Source organism: Lissotriton vulgaris, chromosome 3_1, assembly GCF_964263255.1.
Source record: "Lissotriton vulgaris chromosome 3_1, aLisVul1.2, whole genome shotgun sequence".
Classification (NCBI taxonomy): domain Eukaryota; kingdom Metazoa; phylum Chordata; class Amphibia; order Caudata; family Salamandridae; genus Lissotriton; species Lissotriton vulgaris.
Window position 1 is genome coordinate 714,516,583 of NC_141689.1, and position 26,057 is coordinate 714,542,639.

At 48.4% G+C, this 26,057-nt stretch overlaps 1 protein-coding gene across 4 annotated transcripts in view; it reads right to left on the reverse strand.

Annotated features, from left to right (window-relative positions):
* EPB41L4A (erythrocyte membrane protein band 4.1 like 4A) overlaps nucleotides 1–26,057 on the reverse strand; it is an 864,386-nt gene that overhangs the window by 73,402 nt on the left and 764,927 nt on the right. For 2 of the 4 annotated variants that reach the window (XM_086961018.1, XM_086961017.1), the window contains 3 exons: nucleotides 23,172–23,282; nucleotides 22,354–22,435; nucleotides 16,202–16,917 (listed from right to left, as the gene is read on the reverse strand). In XM_086961018.1, the coding sequence (XP_086817144.1) occupies nucleotides 16,783–16,917; nucleotides 22,354–22,435; nucleotides 23,172–23,282 (328 nt within the window). In that variant the 3' untranslated portion in view covers nucleotides 16,202–16,782. Of the gene's footprint in view, nucleotides 1–16,201; nucleotides 16,918–22,353; nucleotides 22,436–23,171; nucleotides 23,283–26,057 lie in introns of those variants that run through there. The other 2 variants (XM_086961016.1, XM_086961015.1) reach the window with 1 other exon arrangement.

A 26,057-nucleotide genomic window follows, 5' to 3' on the forward strand; every position in this document is an offset into this window, starting at 1 on the left:
GATGAGATGAGGAACTCACCTGTAACATCTCATTCTTCAAAAGAACCAGAGGAGATATCAGGGAGGAAAACACCTCTCTGACGTCTTCCACCCTATTGACAGAGAACGATGCTTGGGCTACCTCATCACCCCCTGCTCATACCAAAGCAGAGAGTCCTGACAGTTGTGACAGAGCCCAGGTGAGTCCTATCACCGTTGACTGAACCTATGAGGACAACTCCGCAACAACATACGCACCCCAAGACTCAGAAGTCTGAGGTGACCATCCAAGAAACCACCTGAGAGACAATCCTGTGCCCTCCACCCATCTGAAGAATTACCAGGTGTGAAGACTCAATAGAACTATAAGCCATCCCTGGAAGGTGGAAAACATAGGGGCATATTTACAAGCCTGTATCCCCACCACAATGCCACTTTCAGTGGCGTTGTGATGGCGATAGGGGCCTCGCCTTATTTACAAGGCAGTGTTAAGCCACCGTGGCTTAACGCTGCCTTGTAAATAAGGCACCCTTTCACACTGTATTTAGCGTGAAAGGGGAGGGCAACGGGTGGTGTGGTGGGCGTTCCACCTCATCACCTATTGATTTTGATGCTGCCCCCTATTTACAAGGCCAGCATAAATAGGAGGCAGCGCCAAAATTAAGACAGTGAAAACCCGGTCTTAAACAGGCGAAACGAGGAGAAATGCTTTAAGCAGCACACATAGAAGTTACAAAACGGTATTAGAAGATTGTTTATGTGCAGGAAGGGGGACCTTCCTCCACATAAACAACCTTCCCCCCAATGCAGAAACCCATGCACTATGGTGCAAGGGTGCCTGCATTGGCGCTAGGCAGCTGAACTCAGCGCCAGCGGTAGGAGAAATGCAGGAGTGCACCGCATTCTTGTGTACACGGCACATTCCTGCGTTTACAGAATGGAGAAGTGTGACCTTAGAAATGTTTGCTTAACACCAAGCTTCTCCATTCTTTTGTAAATATGCCCCATACTGTCTCAACCTGGTAAACTGTTCATAAAATGTTTTTGTGTATGTGATGCATGTTCTAATGTGTTATCATTTTGTTTTATTGAAGTTGAGGAGGAATGCAATGTGGTACACGCCGATATTTGGCAGAGGGGTGGTCTAGTTGTTGTCACCCGCCTACCTGCGGTTTTTGGTTTGACCAGTGCACCACGCGGGTTCGGAATAAAAGCGCACAGACATGGCTGAAGAGGCATTCACGCACCTGTACGGAACCAGAGCAGTGTCTCTGTGCCATTTTCCATGTGCACCGTGAGTTAGCCTAGTTCAGGGGCCCAACACAACATAGGTAATGCCCCGGTTACTTACCGGTAATCTTCATTACTCCGAGTACTTGTCTTCCTCGCCGCCACAGTATTAACCATTGAGCCTCCAACTCCCACAGAAACTCCAAGCAAAACTTAGTGCTCTAGTCTCCCTCTCCGTCCCTCCAAGATGGCCCCCAGTGGCTACAGCCAATCCCATACAGGGATACAGAAAACAGCCAAACGACCTGAAACCAAGCTGCAGACATGAAGCCACCAAGAGGGCAGGGAGGGAAGGGAAACCATACTGTGGCGAGGAAGACAAGGACTCGGAGTAATGAAGATTACCGGTAAGTAACCAGGGCATTACCTCCTCGTCCGTCTTCCTCGCCACAGTATTAACCATTGAGCCGATACCAAAGCATATCAGCTTCATGCAAGGAAACATAGCTCACAACACGAAGGCAGGTAAACAACAAGTTTATTAACAAGAGGCAGATAAACAAAATAAATCCCCTCAAGGAACACCAGCAGTCAGCACAGAAGAGTCAAAGGAAACAGAGCCCCCACCCACAACCTGAAGACTGTAATGGGACATGAAGGTATGAGGGGATGACCAAGTGGCAGCCCTGCAAACATCCTCCATGGAGAACCTCTTAAACGCTGCCCAAGAGACAGCAACAGCCCTGGTGGAATGGCCCTGAATAGGAAGAGAGGGAACCTCGGAAACAGAACCATACGCCAACAAAATAGTCTCCTTAATCCAACGACTGACCGTGGAAAGGGAAGGCTTCAAGCCCTGACGGGACAAACCAAAATTGACAAACAAATTGTCCATCTTACAGAAGGAATACGTGCGGGATAAATACACCAACAAGGCACGTCAAACATCTAACAGATGCAAAAGACACTCCTCATCCGAGGAAGGATCCGGGCAAAGAACAGGAAGGACCACCTCAGCAGACCGTTAAAAGAAGGAATCAACCTTCGGCACAAACGTAGGATGAGGGCACAAGACCACACGATCCATCAAAACAACCAAAAACGGAGCAGACCGCAGGAAAGCCCCCAACTCCCCAATACGCCTGGTAGAAGCAATAGCCACAAGAAAGATTACTTTAAGCGTCAAAAACTTCAAATCAACCGTCTCCAACAGCTCGAAAGGAGCAGATTGCAATGATTGTAAGACCAAAGAAAGGTCCTAAGGCGGAGGACCCAGGATAGGCCAGGGCCGTTGGAAAGACAGAGACCTAAAAAGCTGTGCCAACAAAGAGCCATCGAAACCAAAGGAAGGACATGAAACGCCCGAATGGCGGCCCACTGAGCACAAAAGGTAGAAACGGCCAAACCCAACTCAAAACCCTCATTCAGAAAATCAAGAATGCGAGCCGGGTCCAAAGAAGCCACCAACAGATCTTGACGAATACACCAAGAAGCAAAGTTGTCCCAATGCTTAGCATAGGATTTCAACGTAGAAGGCCTCCGGGACTGTTGAAGAACCCCAGCAACAGTCACCGAAGAACAACCACGGATCAGTGATTCCCTCTCAAGAGCCAGGCCCGCAGATTCAGGGGCCGGAACACAGGTAGCGGAATTAGAGGGCCCAACAGAGGGAAAGGCACGAATGGCAAGGCCCACCCTCGAGTCACCGCCAATTCCAACAACAGGGGATACTAAGGGCGCCGACACCACTCCGGAACAATCAGAAGGACAAAGGAACCCTCCCTCTTGATTTTCTGCAAGACAGCTGGAATCAGGGGAACAGGGGGAAATGCATACAAGAGGCCCTGCGGCCAATGGAACGACAGAGCATCCACTCTCCAAGCATCCCGGCAAGGCATAATCGTGCAAAAACAGCGGACCTTGGTATTGGACTGGGATGCAAAGAGGTCTACAATCGGAGACCCAAACATCCGCCTCAACCTCCCGAACATCAAGTGCGTCAGGGACAAAGACCCCATGGACGGAAACACACGGCTCAGACAGTCCGCCACAGTGTTCTCCCGACCAGGTAGATAAATCGCAGACAGGAACGCCAGATGTAACTCCGCCCAAGAACAAATCAGACGACTGAGGCAACTGAGTTAAAGAACCCTGCAACACCCCTGATGGTTGATATAAGACCTATGAGAGGTGACCTGCAAGTCACATGATTAAATATGGTAGCTTTCATCCTCCATTCTTCTGAGGGGGATAAAATGTTTCTAATCTTCAGTCGTAGTTAGAATTCTAAAATATAATTTTCCCAATTATTCGCTCCTTTGACAGAGCTAGATGTTTAGGATGGCGTCAAATGCAAAAAACAAAAGTTTATTTATTTTCTGGACAATATGTCTAATCTAATATAAATGGTTTTTTTTCAATGAAGTGCGCCAAAACATAAACGAACCTGTGATGGATATATTCGTTTCTATCTAATAATATCCCTATTTTCGGAACACCTTTGGGTAGATTTACTAATGTTCATGCGGGCACTCACTTAGCGCAACTTAATGTTCAAATGTGTGTGTAGGCCTCTATAACGTGTGCTAAATAGACACAGCATGTTGTACTGTGTTGCACAACGGAAGGGCCTTTGCAAAACTTTTGTAATGTACTCCTTCTTTATTCAGATATTCAGAGAAAAACTATACTAGAGAAAAACCGTCTCGAAAGTCATGCCAGTCTTAGAACTCACAGGTTTACACGCCTTGCGCTACACTGCCTTCTCCAAATAAACCTCACTTAGATGTACTGTGTTCCTTCCATTTCAGGCCACCTTTTCAGAAATTGATTTGTCAATCGACCCTCCGGATAGGGTGTAACATACACTTAAGTTTGAGGCTGGTACCACACCAATTCGTCCAGTTGGAATTTTCTATACCTTTTAGTGATAATTTGAAAAACGTAAGTATGGTAGGTTTATTTGTCTGCATCTTTAGAGTCACTACAACTAATTGGTCTACATCCTTCATTTGTAGCAGATTTCGTTTCCATGGGGGGGGGGGGTGCACCCCCATGGAGTAATCCTCTGGTGCTCTACTTTGGTGACCTCTGGAAGGCTAGGAGGGGCACTCCTATGTATGAGTATTCCGCAAACTCTAATCTGCATGTCAGGCGGTTGTAGCTGGAAAAACCACAGGACATATTTGGGCTGGCATTGGTTCAGAGGGTGCAGAAGGTTGAAAGAAAGGCTTGGGATGACAACTGCTACATCAGGCTGCAGTATTCCCCAGAAATCCTATAGAGATATATGAGGGTTTGCTAGTTATATTTATAACTCATGCCACAGCTTTGGCATCATTCCAGTCCACTCTTCCAAGGGACATGCGCACTGAGGTGTTCACTACAGTTCCATATGAAATGCGTTCTCAGACTGAGGAGTAAACTTCGGAACAGAAGGGTCTATGTACTAAACATCACTGGCTCTTTAGAGCAAACAATTTGTATGCGTTTCCAAACCCAATCAACCACATTGTCTTGGGTCTGCAGTCCTCTTCCCAAATGGCTTCTAAATCTTACCTTGGGCGTGCGTGGTGGGCTCATAAAACGCTTCAATGCAAAGATTACCATGGACACTATCCACGGTAGTGAACTAGAGGCTATGGGGCCTCAAGGGTGGGCTGACCTCCAATCACAAGTGTTAAACACAACTGAGACACCCAAAAAACTATTTAAAAAAATGCTACACCTTACAACAGCCTGTCTTTGGGCATACACAAAAATATGAGGGGATGTCTTCACTCTTCACCAGGTCTCATGCTTCATCATAGGACTCCTCACACTCTTCAAAAACCCCGTTTTGATGAAGAGCAGGCATACACATGGAAATCAGGGAGGCAATTGTAAGTGGACCTGTGATAGTAAAAACCAGAGGGATATGCCAAATTGACCTTTATATTAAATGAAATACCACTTAGTATTAAAAATCAATGTGGAGAAAAGAGGAACTAGGACCCCATCACCACTCAAACCATCAACATGTCTCTGCCTGTTGGCTCCTGTGAGTTTGTGGCATTCTTCAGGATGGAAACAAGGGATCGTTGCATAGCACACACCCTGTTGCATGCCACAATCAGTTTAGGGCTGACCTTTGTTGGCCCTCTCAAATCTTAGGTCTCTAGGTACCCCAACTTTGGGTTATCTGGGCCCCATGGAGGAAGGGCTCGGGAACCCCTGAAGTCACACATTCGTCAAGGTCTATTCCTCTCCGTAAACCTACTGGCATTGGCTCCTGCCTCCAGATGAACCTACACATCACAACACTGCCTCAAGTCTCAAGTTACAGCACAGCCTTCTTCCTTGCCCCATAGAGATTTATGTTTGTGTTCCCCCAAATAAGAGTCACCTCTTAGCCCAATTGTGTGCACACAGTACCATAGGCAGACAGAAGTCATGTTCCATACATGTAATGTATATAATATAAAGTACAGTTAATGATCTCATCAAGGTCTAAACACTCCCCATGATTGACTCAATCTCGTGGAAGGAGGGTGGGGGCAGCATACTGGTTAAACAATCACCTTACCTGGTAAAGAGACAGAGATTACAAACACATAGTCAGCTATTCATCAGCTGATTTGGGTGGGCATTCTGGGACTTTGCTGTTAGGCGTGGAAAATCCCAGAATGGGGTATTCTAACCCCTTATGTGTGAGACTTGGCAAAGCTGCTCTTTGGCTGCTGCCTCTAGCTTGGAATCAGTCTTCAAGTTGCTTAACGTACAGTACATAAGACCATAAAAACACAAAGTAACAAAGTGAGCCTGAATTCAAACTAGGGGCAGGCGGAACTCGATAGAGTTACCTAAATAGTCAGCGACATTCCGCAATGTGTCGGAATTTCAGTCCATCACCCTGCTTCCACTGATTTTTTTTAACACCAGGAGCCTATCCCACGTTGTAAAATCTGTGTGAACTGCACCACGTGGCATGCAAGAGGGCTCTGCTTCTTCCTGCTGCTGGAGTAGATTTTCTACTTTAGTGGCTGCTTTCGCAATGTGAGCGGCAACTTTTTAATTTGAGCAGTTGTGACCTGCCGCGACTGCCCACACTGAGAAATCTTACCAGCAGGCGATCAAGCGCTCGCTTTTCTCGCTCATGCCATCATTTTAAAAATAGCGATCCGCGCACAAGAAAAACACTACCAATGCTTTGTTGGCTGGTTTCTTCTCGAATCCTCACTCTGCGGCAAAACTCCATGAACTCTGCTGCCAGAGCGGAGTTTACCACCCACACCTCATTCAAACATGTCCTTGCCACAAAGTTGCAAAACACTCCATAAATGATTTAGTTAGGCGTCTGATTAAATGAATGGGGAATAACAATTATATTGAGAAATGCCCCGGTTACTTACCGGTAATCTTCATTACTCCGAGTATAGTCTTCCTCGCCACATGACTTACATAGTGAGCTTCAGCTCCACGACAGAACCCTCCAAAGTAAAAAAAGCCTCTCACCCCCTCCCAACATGGCCGACCAGTCACCCCTGACTCTATAAGAGGCGGGCCGGCCCAACCAACAGCCTGAACCACCAAGCAAACAATGAAGCCGATAGCCAGACAGGGAGGGGGGAGGGAACCCAGTGGCAGTGGGCTGGCGTGCAGACGCTTAGAGAGCTTCTAGAACTATTTCCTGCATCTCCTCTATTTTATTGTATAGCGTCCCGCTGATTGCGAGCGGTCGGCGCTTCCACCCAACGCGAGGGTTTTAAAACCTTTATTCTTAACCCATGCACTTTTGTTATGCAGGCAACTAACATACCTTCTCACTTCAGGTATTCTGCTGGCTGGGGGCTGTTTGAGATCGCCGGTCCCCGCCGGTAGCGGCCGCCATCTTTGGTTGGGATCGTTTGACTGGAGTGGAGCCCTGAACTCCACCCTCGCTCCGCCCCTATTTAGGAGCACGCTCTGAGCCTCGCTTCGTGTTTGCATGTAGCCCAGTGGCAGTGGGCTGGCGTGCAGACGCTTAGAGAGCTTCTAGAACTATTTCCTGCATCTCCTCTATTTTATTGTATAGCGTCCCGCTGATTGCGAGCGGTCGGCGCTTCCACCCAACGCGAGGGTTTTAAAACCTTTATTCTTAACCCATGCACTTTTGTTATGCAGGCAACTAACATACCTTCTCACTTCAGGTATTCTGCTGGCTGGGGGCTGTTTGAGATCGCCGGTCCCCGCCGGTAGCGGCCGCCATCTTTGGTTGGGATCGTTTGACTGGAGTGGAACCCTGAACTCCACCCTCGCTCCGCCCCTATTTAAACGGCCTCCATGTGTCAGCGCAGAGGACGAGCGCAGCGGGCGCGACGTAGGCGCGCCGGAGTTGCGCCTGAGTTAAGCCCGTCTGCGCCCGTCCGCGGCAGGCCGGGGCAAGGGGCATGTCACTCTGCTCCCTCACTCATCTACACTCGCTCATTTCTTGTCTCTGCTCATGATCCTGCCCTTCCCCCCCCCCCCCTCCGTACCGAAACTGCTACTCCATAATCTGTTTACGACCAGAACCTCGTTTCCCGAAATCTCTCCTATTTCTTCCGATAAAGGTGTCCATACCCCAAATCCTGCGATCCGGACCCATTCACTCCCTCGCTCCACTTCCTCCCCATTGTCTGTGATGTATCTTAACACCCGGTCCCTGGTCTGTCATCAATCAGAAATATTCTATCTTCTGGATTCGGAACAGCCTGATGTCCTGTTCTTGACCGAGACCTGGCTCACTGACGATTCATCTCCAGACATCCTGGCAGCCATTCCCTCAGGCTACTACATCCTGCAGACCAACCGCCCTGCTGGTAAAGCGGGCGGCGGGGTTGCAGCTATCATCAGACACCCTATTAGGTTCTCCCCAGTGTCCTTTCCCAGTATCGCCTCGACAGACTGTCTCGTATTAAGACTGGAGCAGCCTGGGTCTTCACTCATCTGTGTGTTGACTTATCGTCCCCCTCAATCCATGCCTGACTTCCCTATTCTGTTCGGCAACATGATCACCCAGCTTACCATCAGCAATTCCAATGTGTTGATCATGGGTGACTTTAATTATTGGCCATCAGACACTCATGAAACTTCTGATTCGCGCGCTTTTTCTGATCTAATGTTGAGCCTTAACTGTACTCAACATATACATGCACCTACACATGTTAAAGGCCACATTTTAGATCAAGCCTGGACCACCTCTCTTGCCATCTCTGTTCCCCTCATCGCCCCTTGTCTCTGGTCTGACCATCACCTCATTACCTTTTCTTTATTTTTGTCTTCCCCTACCACCGCGGCCCGCCAATCCAATTTCCTGGCGCGTAATTGGAATAAAGCCGACCTCAACAAATTTACGGCTCTCCTGAGCTCATCGCCTCCACTCATGACTGGACCCAACACCTCTACTGATTTCCAGTCCAAAACCCTCACACACTGGCTCACCGCTGCGGCCGACTCTGTGGCACCTTTAAAACCGGTTAAGACAAGGCGCAGGCACGATGCCCAAAAGTGGTTTACCGCTGAGCTTAGCGCACACAAACTTACTCTCCGCCAGGCAGAGAGACGCTGGCGCCGGGACTACTCCCCCGAATCGAAAGAGATCTTTTCGTCCCGGTTGAAGGAGTATAAGAACGCAATTACTGCGGCCAAATCATGCTACTTCTCAAGCAAAATCTTAAACTCATCTAATAAATCCAAAGATATTTTTTCTATAGTGGATGAATTATCTAATCCGGAAAGAGTTCTCTTAGCCCCTCTCCCTTCCCAATCCTTGTGCGACTCCCTTAATCAATTTTTTGTGGAGAAAATCACCAAAACTAGCATTTCCATCTCTCCACCTGCTCCTACATCCTTTTGTGTTCCCAGTTATTCTCCCACTCACACCTTTACTCATTTTCCCCTCATTTCCAAGGATAACTTTATTCCACTCCTTCATAAAGTCTCTTCTGGCTCTCCCAGCGATTGTTGCCCCCCCTCGGTCCTTCGAGAAGCCTTTACCTCCTGCCCAGACCCCCCCTTGCTCTCTTGAACAACTCTTTAGCCACAGGGGAGGTTCCTGGACCCTTCAAACAGGCCGAGGTGGTTGCCATCCTCAAAAAACCTTCGGCAGACCCTTCCATTATGAGCAACTTTCGCCCAATTTCTCTTCTTCCTTTTCTTAGCAAAGTTCTAGAGTCGCATGTCACTCATACTCTCAGTTCCTTTGTGGAAGACTCTGGTGTACTGGACCCCCAGCAGGCTGGATTTAGACCTGCGCACTCAACAGAAGCCGTCATTCTTTCTGTTATGGAGGAACTGCGCAGGGGTGCGGACGCGAACACCTGCCAGGCCTTGGTCCTCCTGGATCTGTCGGCCGCCTTTGACACGGTCGACCATGAGATTTTGGTCGACCGTGTCGGGGAGGCTGGCATCCGGGGCACCGCTCTGGCCTGGGTCCGCTCCTTTCTGACCCAACGCCATCAAGCTGTCAGACTATCCCAGTTCATTGCTTCCCAGGTTAAACTGTCCTGTGGTGTCCCACAAGGCTCTTCCCTCTCTCCTCTCCTCTTTAATCTGTATCTTTCCCCACTTATCCGTGCCCTCCGTCAGTTTAATGTCACAGTATTCAACTATGCTGACGACATACAACTAATCTTCAATATTGATTCCTCTGCTGACTCTATTGCCACCTTCCAAAATACCCTGTGCTTTATCAGCAATTGGATGAGCTCAAACCATCTGAAGCTCAACCCCGACAAGACCGAGCTCGTTCTTGTCGGGGGTTCCCTGAACCCTTGGGACTCTTCTTTCTGGCCCCTCAGCCTTGGCAGTCCACCCAGCCCCGCCAACTGTGTCAAAAGTCTGGGAGTCGTCATCAGTAGCAACCTCTCCATGACGCCCCAGATCAGCGCGGTAGTCTCCTCCAGCCATTTTCAATTAAGGAAAATTAAGAAAATCTCCCGGTTACTTACTTCCAAGGCCCTTACCTTGGCCCTGATGGCGCTTGTAATATCGAGGTTAGACTACGCCAACGCGCTCTATGTAGGCATCCCAGCCTACCAACTTAGGCGGCTTCAACTGATCCAGAATCAGGCTGCCCGCCTGATCTATTTCCTCCCAAGGGATCAACATGTCCGCCCCCTTCTAAAAAGCCTTCATTGGCTCCCTGTAGCCGCCCGCTGCAAGTTCAAGTTGGGCTGTATCATCTTTAAATCTCTAGTCGGTCAGGGCCCCCTCTTTATTTCCTCCCTTCTTCAACCCTACGTCCCTTCCCGCACTCTCCGGTCTTCCCAAATGGTCTTGCTTTCCATCCCTAGATATAAGAGGAAGAAACACGGTGGGCTCAAGTTCTCCTTCCTGGCCCCCACTTTTTGGAATTCCCTCCCTTTGTCCCTCAGATTGACCACTTCGTACCCCAGCTTTAGATCTGCCCTCAAAACTTTTCTTTTTACAGAATCTTATCAATAAATGGCCTTTTTGCTCTATCTTCTGCTCTCTTCACTTTGGCGCCAAGAAACCTAATGGTGTTAGTTGCGCCTTTACAAATTTGTTTAACATAACATAACATAACATGTGGCGAGGAAGACTATACTCGGAGTAATGAAGATTAAAGGTAAGTAACCGGGGCATTACCTCCTCGTTAGTCTTCCTCGCCACATGACTTACATAGTGAGCAAATACCCAAGCCAAAAGGCTTCATTGACCACAAGAAGAACAACACCACACGGTGATGCAGAAAAACCAACACAAGGTTTATTCAGTACAATGAAAAGAAAACAGGAATTCCAGCAAACCTGAATCAAGACACAAAGAAAAAGCCATCAAGGAGCCACAGCTCCCGCACTCAGAACGGCCCCAGCGAAGTCCCCAGGGACAGAACCACCCAAGACAACGCGATAGTGTTCCATGAACATGTGGGGGGACAACCACGTCGCCGCCCGACAAATCTCCTCAGTAGAGACACCCTTGAAGGAGGCCCAGGACACAGATACACTCCTAGTGGAACGACCCTGGACCCCCGCCGGTACCATCGAACCCAGTGAAGCATAGGAAAGTATGATAGCCTGTTTAAGCCAGCGACTCAAGGTGGAAAGAGAGGGCTTGTGGCCAGAATGAACGGGACCGAAAGTCACGAACAGGCTATCACACCGGGAAAGGGAAGACGTGCGCTCAAGATAAACCAAAACAGCACACCGGACATCCAGCAAGGACAAGGAAGGATCCGTGTTGGGAGGGAAAGAAGGCAATGACACCTCCCGAGACCGGTTCACCAGGGAAGGAACCTTGGGAAGAAAGAAGAAAACGGGGGTCATGACGGAGAAGCAACCTGTCAGGCAAAACCCGCAAGAAGGGAGGGGAGCGGAGGAACGAACCCAGCTCGCCCATCCGCCCGGCAGACACCACGGCCACCAGGAAAACCACCTTAAAGGTGAGAAACCGCATAGCCACCGAGGCCAGGGGTTCAAAGGGGGGACCCTGAAGGGCTTGTAGAACGAGAGGGAGATCCCAAGGGGGAGACAGGCAGAGCGTCCGAGGGCGACGAAGAAAACAACTCCGGAGCAAACGAGCCACCAGGGAATCCAGCCCGTTGAAATCCGGACTGCGGAAGGCCCGCAAGGCCGCCCACTGGGCCCTCAGGGAAGAAGGGGCCAAGCCCAAGGAAAACCCCTCAGCAAGGAAATCCAAGACCCGCAAGGGATCCACAGAGGCGGGGTCAGCACCCTGCAGACCGCACCAACGCGAGAAAGAAGCCCAGTGCCGGGCATAGGATGATAAGGTGGAAGACCTGTGAGAGCCTTGCAGCAAATCCACTACTCCGGAAGAACAACCCAGAGCAGGCAGCGTCACCCGCTCAAGAGCCAGGCCTGCAGATGGAGCCGGCGCAACACCGACTCCGGGAGCGGGGGGCCCTTCAAAGGAAAGGGAAGATCCGGGATCGGCCAGTAGGCCTGAACCGCCAGCTCGCAAAGGAGAGGGTACCAGGGGCGGCGGACCCAGCCGGGAACCACCAGAAGCACCCTGGCTCTGTCCAAGCGAACCTTGCAGAGGACCCGAGGGATCAGAGGGAACGGGGGAAATGCGTACAGAAGACCGGAGGGCCTAGTGAATGACAGAGCATCCACCCGCCACACCCCCGCAACCGGGAGGAGAGAGCAGAACTTGGGCAGGAGGGCCGATTCCCCGTCCGCGAACAGATCCACCAGCGGTAGACTGAAGCGAGACACCAGGCGTTGAAACACCACCGGAGTCAGGGAGAGACAAGGCAACGACGGAAAGATCCGACTCAGTCGATCCGCCTCCACATTGTCGGACCCCGGGAGATAGACAGCCCGAAGAGACAGGACCGACGACTCCGCCCAAGACAACAACTCCTGAGTCAGCAAGCAAAGGGAGCGAACCCTGCACCCCCCCTGATGGTTGACATAGCTCCTCACAACCTGGTTGTCTGTCCTGACCAAGACATGGTGACCCCGTAGAGAAGGAGCAAAATGACGGCAGGCCAGGAGGACTGCCTTCAACTCCCGATAGTTCGAGGAGCAGCGTGACTGTAGGAGATCCCAACGACCCTGAATCGACCCTGCGCCCAAGGTCGCCCCCCAGCCGAGGAGAATGGCATCGGTCGTGACCACCCTGGACGGGGATACCAAGAAGGGAAGACCCTCGGAGAGGTGAGACTCCACCAACCACCAACCCAACTCCGAACGAAGCTGAGGGGAGACCGGGACTAGGAACTCGTAATCCTCCGAGCGGGGATCCCAGAAGGATAGCAGATGGTTGACCAAGGGATAAAGGTGGAGGCGAGCCCAGGGGAGCACATTTATGGTCGCCGACATCAGGCCCTGAACTCGTAGACAGAGGCGAACCGGGGCAGAACCCCGAGAAAGAAGGGACCTCAGATCCCGCCACAAAGTGTCCCGGCGACCTAGAGGCAAGAACACCTTCCCCAGCACCATGTCCAGACGACCCCCAACGAAGGCCAAGTCCTGAGTGGGTGACAGATGTGACTTCCGCTCGTTGATCAGGAAGCCGTGGGAGGAGAGGACCTCGCAGACCTGTCCGACGTGCAGCATCCCCTTGGAGAAAGAAGAGGCAGATATTAACCAATCGTCCAGGTACGGAAAAACCCTGATCCCCTCCTGGTGAAGAATACCCACCAGGGGAGCCAGGATTTTAGTAAATACCCTCGGGGCAGATGACAAGCCAAACGGAAGTACCTGGAACTGATAGTGGGAACCGCCAACGCAGAACCTGAGGAAGGACTGAGAAACTGGATGGACCGGGACATGGAGGTAGGAGTCGAGGAGATCCAGCGAAGCCACCACCTCGCCCTGTACCAGGAGAGGCAGAATTTCCTGCAGAGAGATCATCTTGAATTTAGTATGTGGAATATACGAATTCAACCATTTCAAATCCAACACAGGTCGGAAATCACCAGACACCTTGCTCACCAGAAAAAGGATGGAGTAGACGCCCAAACCCCTCTGAGAGGGAGGGACCGGGCGGATGGCCCGCTTGGCAAGCAAGTCCTGAATTCCGGCCAGCAAGGCCCGTCTCTTGACCAGGGAGGAAGGCAGGGGCGTAGCGAGGAAACAGTCCGGTGGAGGGGAGGAGAAGGCGATGGGGAATCCCTCCTTCACAATCCGAAGTGCCCAAAGATCCGTGACAGACTCCACCCAGGCCGGGACGAAGTGGCGGAGACGTCCCCCCACAGGGAACACCCCAGAGGGAGCCGGACGAAAGTCAGGATTTAGGGGCGGTAGAGGTAGCGGCAGCAGCCGGCTGAGACCGGGATTTGTTGAAGTAAGGGGTGCCCCGGCCGCGACCCCTCCCACGAAAGGGCGCGCCGCCCTTACCCCTGGAAGACGAGGAGAAAATCCGGCTGCGATCTGGGAAGCGGGCCCCAGACGATTTGATGGGAGCCAGCAACTTGCGGTCCTCAGCAGATTTCTTAATCATAACCTCCAGAGGAGGGCCAAACAGCTTAGCCCCGGAAAACGGTATCTTCATGAGCAGAGCCTTCTGGGCCGCCTCCGACTTCCAATGCCGTAGCCAGATCTGATGCCGGGCCTGTATCGCCGCACCCCCAGCGGCAGCCGCCGCACCCAGAGTGTCAAGGGAGATGTCCGACAGGAGGTGCGTCTGCTGTTCCATCAAGGCCAGTGTCGGGACAACATCAGCCCCCTGACCCAGGAGTTCGCCCAGGGACTGGAAGTCCTTCAACAAAGACTGCACCGTGCACGACAAATAGGCTGAGGCCCTGATGGTGAAATTAGCCGCAGCATAAGAACGCTTATCAGCAGCCTCCACGCACTTGTCCACAGGGTCAGAGGGGGAGGCGTCCTCCGAAATGATGGAACCCTGGGACGACAGACCCACCATCAGCGAGTCCACCTTCACCGCCGGCGGGAAGTCCCGAGTGAACTCCTCAACAGCGTAACGCTTTGACAGATATCGCGGAAAGGACTGTTTATCAACATCCAGCTACTCCCCCTCGATGACCTTTTTGATGGACGCATGAAGAGGAAGGGAGTCCGGAGCCTTGCGCTGATACTGGACAAAGAAATCCTCGGAAACATCCTCCGTCGCAGGAGGAGGGAAGGCCAAGTTTTCCTTGATGTGGGAAAGAACATCACGAAGCTCCTCACCCTGGATGTAACGGCCATGGAGATCCTCCTCTTCCCCCTCCGCATCAGACACCGGAGCGGTATCCCTGCGAGGCCGCTTCGGTGAGGAAGGACCCTGGGCATCACGCTGCGCCAGAGCATCAGCAACAGCAGACTGTATCATCAGCTGCAGGGACTGCGCAGAAAAAGGCATTGCAGACAAGGAGTCAGACACCGACCCTCCTGCGACAGAATCCTCCATACTCAAGAGTAACACACCACCTTGAATGACAAGGTGAAACTCAGGGAAACTCAGGACGCCGGGACCTAAATAGGCAGCCGGGAAACCCAGCTGAAGGCATTCAAACCGCACCCGGTGCGAGACCCCGCCCCCAAGGGGCGGGAAGTGCCCGGCCAATCCCAGCGCTGTAATCAGCCGAGGGACGAAGGTCTGAAAAACCCCGCTACTGAGGGCAGCGTCCAGCGCTGAAAAAATGAGCACTCTGACTGCCGAAGGTAAGCGCCGGAAAGGCTGTCCGACTCCCTACACCCGGGGCACGAGACACCGAGAGGAGCCTGAAGCCGCGCCCGACCTTCAAGGTGAGACCGCGCCCCTCCAAGCCGTTTCAACGCGGCAGACAGGGGCGCGCCGCAAGACGCATCGCGGTCCCCAGCCGGCACACGGTGCACAGCGCGAGCACCAAGGCGGCCGGGACCGCCTAAGGATACATAAAAAAAGGAACGGCGGCCGCCCTATGCAAGGCCAGGCACACACAGGGGCACCCCCAGCACCGTAGCAAGGCGAGGGCCCCTAACATACCAACCGGGGAGGGAAAAGGAATGCCACATAAACCCCACATCCCCGGCTGCCCCCCCCCTGTACACCCCTGGTACACTACAGCAGCACCTAACCGGCCCCGCAGGACCGGGGGAAGGAAGAGGGGGGGGGTTTGAAGGTAAAAGGTCCCAGGGTCCGCTAAGGCAGGACCTCAAACCCAAAACCCAATGACCAGCTAGAGCAGGTCCAACCTTACCTGTACAGCGCCTCTGGAGAGAATCGCGCACAACAAAAAAAACAGGCTGTTGGTTGGGCCGGCCCGCCTCTTATAGAGGTCAGGGGTGACTGGTCGGCCATGTTGGGAGTGGGTGGGAGGCTTTTTTTACTTTGGAGGGTTCTGTCGTGGAGCTGAAGCTCACTATGTAAGTCATGTGGCGAGGAAGACTAACGAGGAGGTAATGTGCCACTAAAACACCAGTAAATTCACCAATGCAAGTGATAAACTCTTGACAGTGCTGCAGCCATATTTGTGCATTCATGACACAAGAGGAACACGGAGAAATGATTTGCAAAGTAAAACCCCACGGACCCCACCACAAAGATATTACAATAAAAAACAAGAAGCAAGCTTGGGTAAATTATCAGCATTGTTGGATTTAATGTCGTTTTAAATACTTCGTTGCGTTGAACGTATAATACTGCAAAATAAAAATAAAAAAGTAGCAAGATAAACCATATAAAATATATTCCAGTTCGTGGGAGTAACGTTTCACTTAATGCACAGGAAATGGAAACTACCAACCTGATGACCTAAGAAAACTACTTAGTAGAAATTCCAGTTAAGCGTGATAGCGGGATCCCGCGTCTTCAAAATGTGAACAATGAATCTGTCTGTCAACACGAGTGCTCTCTTTCAACCAGTGCAGGAGTCCACAATTGGCTTACGTCACATGCATACACCTGTTAGTCCGTCCAGCAGTTCTGAAGGTAGTGTTTGTGCACTCGAGAGTCTTTAATTCTTCTGAATTGACCAAACGCCTTGCAGGAGAGGCGGGAGTCGAACCTCCCCGACACCAGGGATACGTGCCTGACCTGTCAATCAGGCGGGTTTGTGTTCAAAACAAAGGTGAGTTGTCAAAGTGCACCGTTCCCGCCCAGACTCAAGGAGCGCGTCTCGAGTATCCGTGACTGTTCTCGCGCCACGTTGTGCGGGCGCTAACATCCTATCTCTGTTTTCAGCCGCATCACCTGTATAGTTTTTATTGTCTTCACATTGTGCTTTCCGTCTAGGCTGCTTGTGGACACCGGGGACTTTCCGTCCGACAGGCTGTCTTTGGATCCATTTCTCCTCTGAAAAGAAAAAGACAAGTGAAAAATCTAGATTTTGAAAATGTGAAACAAGTCGATACTAACCACCAGGTGGAGCAATTGCACAATTTATGAAAAAGCTACTGCTGGTTAAACATTCACTACTAACGCAGAAATCTGTAGATTATATACTATAGCGTGCATTAATGCTGAGCTTCAGTTGCTTGACGCAGATAGGGAAGTGGAGGCGAGTCACATGCACTGTGAAGGGAGAGTAGAAATAAGCAATCCTTCTCAGCAGGGTGCATGTTTCTTTATTTCTGTAATTTTTTATTGTATAAAAAATATATATATATTTACATGGAGCTGAAATGTAAATGGGTACAAAGAGCGAATCAGTACATCTGAAGCTACGTGGGAGCCTGTGGGGTTTTAATTGATAAGAGACATCTGAAGGTTTCTGCAGGGTCCTAAAGCAGGCTCAACCCTTTGTAAGGGGAGGGAGCATTTAACCCAAGATCAATCAATATCTGTGAGAAATGGGAGACTAATGTGCCCCAATTCACATTCGATTCCTCAAAGTGGACCCTGCGCATTTCAGTAGTTTGTTGCATTTCAGCCCCTGAATAATGGCTTAGGTATTCTCTGTATATATTCACATAAATATATATATATATATATATACTAGCAGCCCGCCCCGGCCTTGCCCGGGGCAGAAAGGGGCTGGGGGCTGCATCGCAGCCCTCACACAGACGCTCCTCCCGGCGCTCATGTTCTCCGCTTTCCTGTGTATTCACCCCATTGCTGTAGGAGCTCATTGGAAGCATCTTGTTGATTTGGTATTAGCATGATTCTTAATCCCCTTGGGATACGACGTACTTCCAAATATTTGTTTAGGGTAAATAATTCCATAATTCCCAGGATTTATTTATTTATTTCCTGCTTAATTTCTCCCATTGTCTCAGTTTGCTTTTCATGTCCATTGTTATTGATGTGTTTTGTTTATCTGGATCACTTGTTGTTGCAGCTTGTTTGTTACCCTTTTCAAACATTGTTGTCAAAAGCTCTTTCCTTTTTGCATCCCTTTTGTCCATGTTCGCCTATATTTGTTTAATGTTCCTTTCTTGCTTTTGTCTGTTACTGCTGTGCACGCAATTACTTAATGACAATCTGCGTTATGATTTTCAAATGTGATTGAAAGTTCGTGTTTTAACCCCTTCACTGCGGCGGCTATTCCGCCGCAGTGCTAAGGGGGCGGGGCGGCCGCATGCTGGTGACGGAACCGCTCCGTCACCAGTGTCGGTTGCGCTGTGCTTATGACGGAGCGGTTCCGTCATGGCCCGCCCCGCTCAATGGAACGCTCAGCGCAGGCGCGGAATTCGCGCCGCGCAGGCGCTCCGAGCGGGCCATGACGGAACCGCTCCGTCATCAGCACAGCGCCACCGCAGCTGATGACGGAGCGGTTCCGTCATCAGCAGGCAATGGGTTAATCAGCACTTTGCCGCCTTTTATAAATGCTGGTTTACTTTTAAACTCACGATTGCATGTTTTATATTGCGCAGCCTGCCTAAAAGAAACACATATCTTTCACTATGAACCGAATGGTGATTTGGAAAGGTTTGCTTCGAGTTTTCAGTCTTTGTTGTTTAAATGTAGGCACATACACACAGGCTTACCTCGAGGAGTTTTCCATCGGGTGACGTGTTGTTCTGCTTCATTTACAATTCCTCAGTAATGAATCATTCCAGTCAGCGAGCACCGCAGCCCGTACTTTTAAATTTACTTCTCATTTGGTTCAGGATGCCGGATTTGCATGGCGCTCATTTAGGTGCGGGGCTTCAAGGCAGAACCACTGCCGTTTTTGTATTTCCTCTCCAATCCTATGTCATCCACAGGATCCCGAAATGAAGTCGCACTCAGCTCCGCAGCTCCTCCCAGCGCTCATGTCCTCCGCTTTTCCTGTTGCTGGTGAACGCCGCTCCTCCCCTCACGCAGACGTCCGGCCGGAGCTACTTGCAAGGCACTACTTTATTTTTATTTCTAAATATTTTAAACAACGTTTTCTTTTATTTTTATGTAGCCTATGTCCTTCTGCTCCCCCTGAGGTTTTCTAAGATGTCTTGGGTCTTTCGATTGGTGGTGTAGTTTTCGAGTTTACCTGGCTCAAAGGTGCAAGTTCTCTCTTTATAATAGTAGTATAGATGTATATGTATATATATACATACATAGACATACATGCTTGTTCTGCTCACAAATAATGTTTGCCCCCGTCTGGTGAATTACTACAAAGGTAAACATGTACCTCACATTTGTGCACCGTTCTAAATTCAGGTATAAATTATAGATTAGATCCCATAAACTGCATTTCAAATTAAAGCTCTCCAGGGATTTTTTTCTCAAGCACACAAAAACTGCTGGGTGGATTCACTGCAAGCTTGAACAAGAAGAACGCTTTGGTTCAGCTCAGATTCTGGGCTCTCGTGAAATGTTTCAGAACCAAAATTTGCATGAAAAATCAGATTTGATTTTTTGGGTATGGACTCTGAATATTGAACCCACAGTATCAGTCAGAGAGAATATTGTGGACACAAATATCACAAATTATATTGACAGGTATGCAAGTCTAGATTTTCTATACCTAACTCCACATATATGTACATACGCAGCACATATCTTCAAGGTACATAGATGTGGATTTAGGAATAGTAAATCTATACTTCCCTATATGTACTTACTTTTCGATATTTTCCCCCAATATTCTGTCTTCGATAATCTTGTCTCTCGATATTGTGGTTGTCCATATGCAATAGTACAACCGATTTTCTGAGCAGCTTTTTCCTCGTCAGCCAGGTAGCGATTTCCACATTAGTTGTCTCCATTCACAGATCTTGCCAAGTATGCAATCTTACTTTCCCCTTCTCACTTAAGTTCATCCAAGAGTCAGGTGAATAGATTTACGATTCAAAAAGAGGGCCCCGGTGCTACAGCTTCCTTGTTACTACTGCATTGCCTGCAGGAAATATTCATGGACAAAAGGATGCCCCTCCCTCGCCACATTAAAGAGGCAGTGGTTGCATTCTGTGATGAGGACTGCGTCAGGTAGCCCATAGGACTGGCACAAATAGTTTCCTAATACATTTATTGAATTTGATCCAAAAGGCATGAAACAATAAGAGCATATTTTTTACAATTGTTCAGTCCTTGGATATTTTGTATAGAATGGTTAAGGAGGCGGGAAAGCTTTAGGGAGAGGTGTGGCGCCGCGGCTAGGGCGACTGACTCTGGCTGGACTGGCCGTAGCGGGGACCGGGCAATCTCCCGGTGTGCCGCACGGGTGGGGGGCCGGTTTGGGGCCCCTGGGGGCTGTTTTTGTTACAGAGCTGTTTTTGCAGCATAGCTGCAAAATCGGCTCTGTAACAAAATCGGCCGAAAACCGGCCCTGGCAAAGAGCTCGGTGGCACCCCAGGGAGGGAGGGGGCGGGGGGGAATTGGGGGCCGGCCGAGCACTTTGCCAGGGCCGGTTTTGGTTCCCAGTCTGGCCCTGAATCTGGAGATCACGGTTCGATCCCCGGCACCGGCGGCAGATTAGCCCAGCACCATGTGACTCTGGGCAATAGCTTGCTTAATCTTCCCGACGGCTCCAGCGCCTAGAGACCCTTACGGGTGATTGTGCGCTTTACAAATGTGGGTTATTATTATATTTAGAGAGGAACTAAAGGAAAAAAAACAGTTTTTATGAATAGATATGGGATCTGATTGGGAAACATCCTTTACAACGCAACTTTTACCACGCAGTACCTTTACAACACAGGTTTTTCAACACAAGTCATTACAAAGACTTGCGCTGGGGGGCGCTCTAGGATAGGTAATAGTTTATTTTACTATCCAACACCTTCCCTACTATCCACGGGGACTGGAGTTGGAATAGAAAATTAAACTATTCACTATCCAGCACCCCCAACGCAAGTCGTTGTAACGACTTGCGTTGAAAAACCTGCGTTGTAAAGGCATGCGTGGTAAAAGCATGCGTTGTAACAACGTACATCCATCTGATTGGATGTTAAGTGATGGACATTTTTAATCTATTCGCTATTTTGCGATGGCACACGATGTCTGTGGATTGCTATGAATTCTGCTTACGCCATTCTGGAACAAATGGGCATTTGGGACCTTGGAGAAAGGAGGAGGGGGGTAGGGGGACTCACATCCACTGCTAGAGAGCAGGAGCAACCCCCAGAGGGTTGGAAATTATCCTCCCCCACATTCACGAAAACAATGTGACAGGACTCAGCAAACAATATCATTTTTTTTCATCGAACGCTAATGGTGAAATAGCATTAAAGTGTCTTTGCCATATAACAGTATAAGTAGACCTATTCATAGCATGAGCTGTACACTGGAGCCAGCATGAACTGTGTGCAGGACCATGATTCGTTTTCAGTACCACTTGATACTGGTACAGACAGTTATTGTTCATAGTTACAGAAAAATCATGTTGCAAACATGATAACATGATTTGATGCCTATGTTTTGCCTTTGTGATACAAATCTGCATGAGATGTTGCAAAAACAGAATCTGCCCACCTGAGTTTGAGTTTGGGAAGCGGTGTGCAGGTTTGTAATGGGAGGGATAGTTAGAATAGTTGTAAAGTTACATTTTCAACACACATTCTCAGATAGAAAAATTGATAAGCAGGAATGAAAACAAATGTTGCCTACGGGTCAAGGTGAGTCAGTACTGCAAGGGGGCATTGCACAGTCCATGCTTTGAGGCCAGTGCCTTCTGGGCATGGCCATGTGTTGTGGCGTTTAGGATGGAGCACATGGTGCAGTGCAAGGTCAAAGGGTACATCTTGCTGCTACTCAGTGCTGGGCAAAACCAAATTCTGTTGACACTAGGGGAGAAGGCACAGGTGGTATTGTTGGTTCTTGACACAGCAGTCGGGCACAGCCAAAGAAGCAGGTGCCCACGACCCACTGGCCATGGCCGCAAGCAACATTCTACAACAAAATATCGTGCAAAACATCTGCAATAATTACAATGGCTTCTGGATCAGGAGGCAGTCTGTGTATCAGCTTGAAGAAAATCAACCACACCTCCGGTTTTGGTAAAGTTCAAGGTCAAACTGTTTGCTGTGTGACTTTACAACTCTTTTTTCAATAATGTATCCTTAAGTAACACATGTGCAGCATATCCCTTCCACATCCATTTTCTAAATTCTTGACCTGGTGCACATATCATTCTGCCATGTCAGCTGGACAAATATCTTTTTGCTTCTCTTGGGATCACACAGCAGCAAATATGGTGCAAACGGATGTACCTGTTCTTTTGCACCATTGTAAAGGTTTGTGACAAGGCCTATCAACAGTAGTACTGGTATGAAAGTTACCTTATAACAGAAAAACTGTGCTCAACAATACAAATTAATACGTAGGTATATGGGAAGGGCAGGTTTTATGTTCATTACTCATACTGACCTGCTGTGAAGCGGGACCCCCAGAACACTGTCCATCGGAGGCACGTGTCACGGGTAATGGAGGCACCAGATCATTCTTCGCGCTGAAGAAGAAAAAACAGTTTTAACTCACACAAAACAAAAATGATATGAAAAGAACAGTTCTGTATGGTTGCATTTTTAATTCCAGCTCGCAGCCTGTCTACTTTTAGGAAAGGCAGTACTATTATTATCTTGGTAAAAGTCCGCGGGATCTCAAAGCAAAGTCAATTTTTATCTCCTCTTAATTATCATGAGAGAACACAACTGTTTTTTTTTTTAAAGTTTTTTTTTTTTTAAGGAATAGCCATATGTACCCCAGATTATGAGTAATGTGGATTTATGTGGAGGGATACTCTGTGGCAGGAAATCTTCCCGGCCTCTATTTCCACACATCCATCTGGGTACTAGGAGTTAAACCCACAGAATGGAGGAATGCCTGGGCACACCCGTTTTTATAAGGTCAATTTTCTGCATGGAATTCCAAATTCCAAGTAGATTACCTATCACATTTACCACCTGCTCTGAGAAAGTGGTAAATGGATTTAGGATGGGTGGTGTGGGGTGGGAGGAGCAGTGGGAAGGGGTAGGTACAACTTGGCACCGACATGCGCTGACAGTCGCCCCACTGAAACATACGAAATCCAACAAGATCCCTCATCACGGCAGTGGGTACACCCTAGAACTCAGGACCACCAAGTGCAACTGCCACCAACTAGAGAAAAGATGGAGGGCCACCAAGAACCTCGCCGACAGAGCAGCTCAAAAAGATGCCGGAGCATTTATCTATGTACCACTTACTTGACTTCAGATAGGACCGATCTCTCCCCATCCGAACCTTGTGAGCGTCTATTCTGACGGAAGCTCCGAGGTGAATGGGAATGCCTGATGCGAACAGGGTCCCCCTGAGTCCTGAAGATATAATAATTTAAAATATTTTTTTGCACATGTACTCTGTTACTGCATTTCAAAAAAATACCACAAGTTTCACTAGGCTATATGACAGAACACTATAGCAGAGAGACATGCTTTGCAAACTAGCATCCTCCCAGCCAGAGGGTTGTACCCAGTGAAAATAAGGTTTCATTTTCTTTTAAAATATACAGAGGATAAATGAGTAGTAACCAACAGTTTCCGGCATTGCTTCTCACTTGTCTGTTTTATTAAATAGCCTTCAGGGAGGGGTATAGTTGTGGATTCACCTGCAGGTACACTCACTTAGTTGATGGCTGCCTGCGGCTGACATTCTTGTACAGCAGTACATTGGGCTGGAATGCACTGAAATGCTCTTGCACCACTCCCAACTAAATGAAACAGGGAACATGACCATACTCCCCATCGAAGCACATTAGGCACAATGTAGGGTAAAGTTTGTTGCTTGACGCACACCATTAAATGTTTTATTACTGCAGGCTAACTTGAGAAACACAATGCAACATCCACATTGTATTTACTGCTATATACATTCAATGAATAATTACAGCTCTTTTGCTCTCAAAAATAGGACTAACCCTCCTAAGGATGGAAGAGTGCGGTGGAGAACTGTAAATGGCTCATCATTTTGTAGAGTTGTAATGATTAGTTCTCAGTAAAGAATGGTCAACGTTATAGTTCCTTTAGCCATGTGGGGTTAGTCATATTCTGTGTCTGACTTTAAAGAATGCCTCATGAAACCCAACCGAAGAGAGGTTGGGCAGCGGCAGAGTTTGCGGTTTGATAGTGGCCAGTGTCGCTATAGCTGATACACTTGGCAGTGCCAAGGTCCGCTGTTTCAATGGGAAAGTCCCATGCAGTGCCAGGGTGTGCAACCATAGCGTGCATTGCCATCAAGTGTCCGTTAGGCTGAACCGACTCTACTGGTCTCAGTGAATGCAGTGCCAGCCTGTATTGTATCCAGGTAAATAATGTCAGAGTGTGTAATACCTTTCAGAGCCTTGCCCAGATGACTTGGTTGCCACTGAGGTTTTCTCAAATTATTTGGCCAGTTTGTCTTGCTTTCTGGTTGTTCATGAGATCCCCTGAAAAAGTCCATGGTCTTCTGCGTAGGATACCTAATTTAAAAGTGATATCCGCTGAACGAAAGATCAATGCCCTGTGCGGAACACTCAAGCACAAGTATGTGATGGTTTCCTCAGCTATGTTCTAAAACTTTCAGATGGCTTCTGTCATTGACATTACTAAGTAGATTTAGCTCTACTTTATTTTCCAAGCCCTTTGATGCAGCCTTCCTAACCCCAGACTGAGGCAAATAATTACAAACAGCCAGTCATTCTTGCAAAAAGTGTCCATAAAACACGGTCTTCGCCTGCATAGCTGCTGTGCCACTAGAAACAGAGAGCAATCATTAGTCCAACATTTTGCCCAATCTTAATGGCAATTACTGAGCGCAAACAAAGGTGCTGCAATTAGGATGTGTATTATTTTGCCTGTACTAAGAGGTTTAATTCATAAACTGGAAAACACGCTTTAGAAGATATTATTGTATTGTTTTTCTAAATTTATGGGTGCAAAGGAACTGTCTGATATTTGCTGGCAGTAATTAGACACATTGTCATCGTGATTAGCATATTACTGCAGTAAATACCATTAGTTGAATGGTCAGAATCAATAGTTTTGCCACAGTTTTGCCACACTCTCACCTCGCTGCTGGAGCTCACAAAGGCAACTCAGTTCAATCTAAATTTTGATGATGTCTTCCGAGATCATTTAAAAAGAATAACATCTCTTTTTACCAAAAGCGTAGTGTCTGTTGCACACACTACAGCACTTTATTTTCTGATGATTCCTTGATGACCATGTAGTCAGGAAAACAAGTAAGGTCAAGCAATTTGAAAAACAGAATCAAAAACAGTGGTGCAGAGCAATACAAAAAGTGTGTAACATGAATAAATATGGGTTTGATCGCCTGTAGGTATTCAGAGATCCATGCATGATAAATGCTTTGTTTTTTCCAGTTGTCCTTAATGAATTAGGGAACATGGATCTTCCACTTTACTTTACTTTGTAAATAAAAAGTCCTCCAAATCAGACAAAGTGATCCGGACCGCAGACCTCAAAAAGATGTATTCGAGTAGTTTCCATTTGTAACTTCTACCCGCCTACTCTAGGAGGACTATGCAACTTACTTAAGATTGACAAAGCTGTTACACCTCGGGCTCTTCATATAAAATCAAGTGCACTGAACAAATGGGTAACTATTCGAATATATCAGTTTGGGATACACAGATCACTTACGGAGGACTACTACTTTCTAAATTACAATAACGAGAATGATCAACGTATTCTACTTCATTAAAAGTAACTGGGAAATAATACATAGGTTTCAACTTAAGGTTTCTCTGATTATCTACAGTTGATTAAATTATGCTTTATTCTTTTAGAAAAATGTATGTATTGCTGTGTATCAATGTTTTGGGTTTTGTGCAGCCTTGTCACACACTTCTGTGTGTTTCACACCACAATCACCGTCACAACCAACCCTTTAGGTGACAAGGGTTGTCACAGGATTCAACGCCCTTTATGGGAAAATTGTTCTCATCCAAGCTGGTAGCAAATTTTACTTTGAGAAAATTTATGAATAAGGCTAGGTATACTTTTGTCACCCTGAAATAACTGGTTCTAATGACGTATGTAACAAGACAAAGAAGAGCGCGAACAGACCATGTGTGAGTTTGTGAGAGGAAGGTT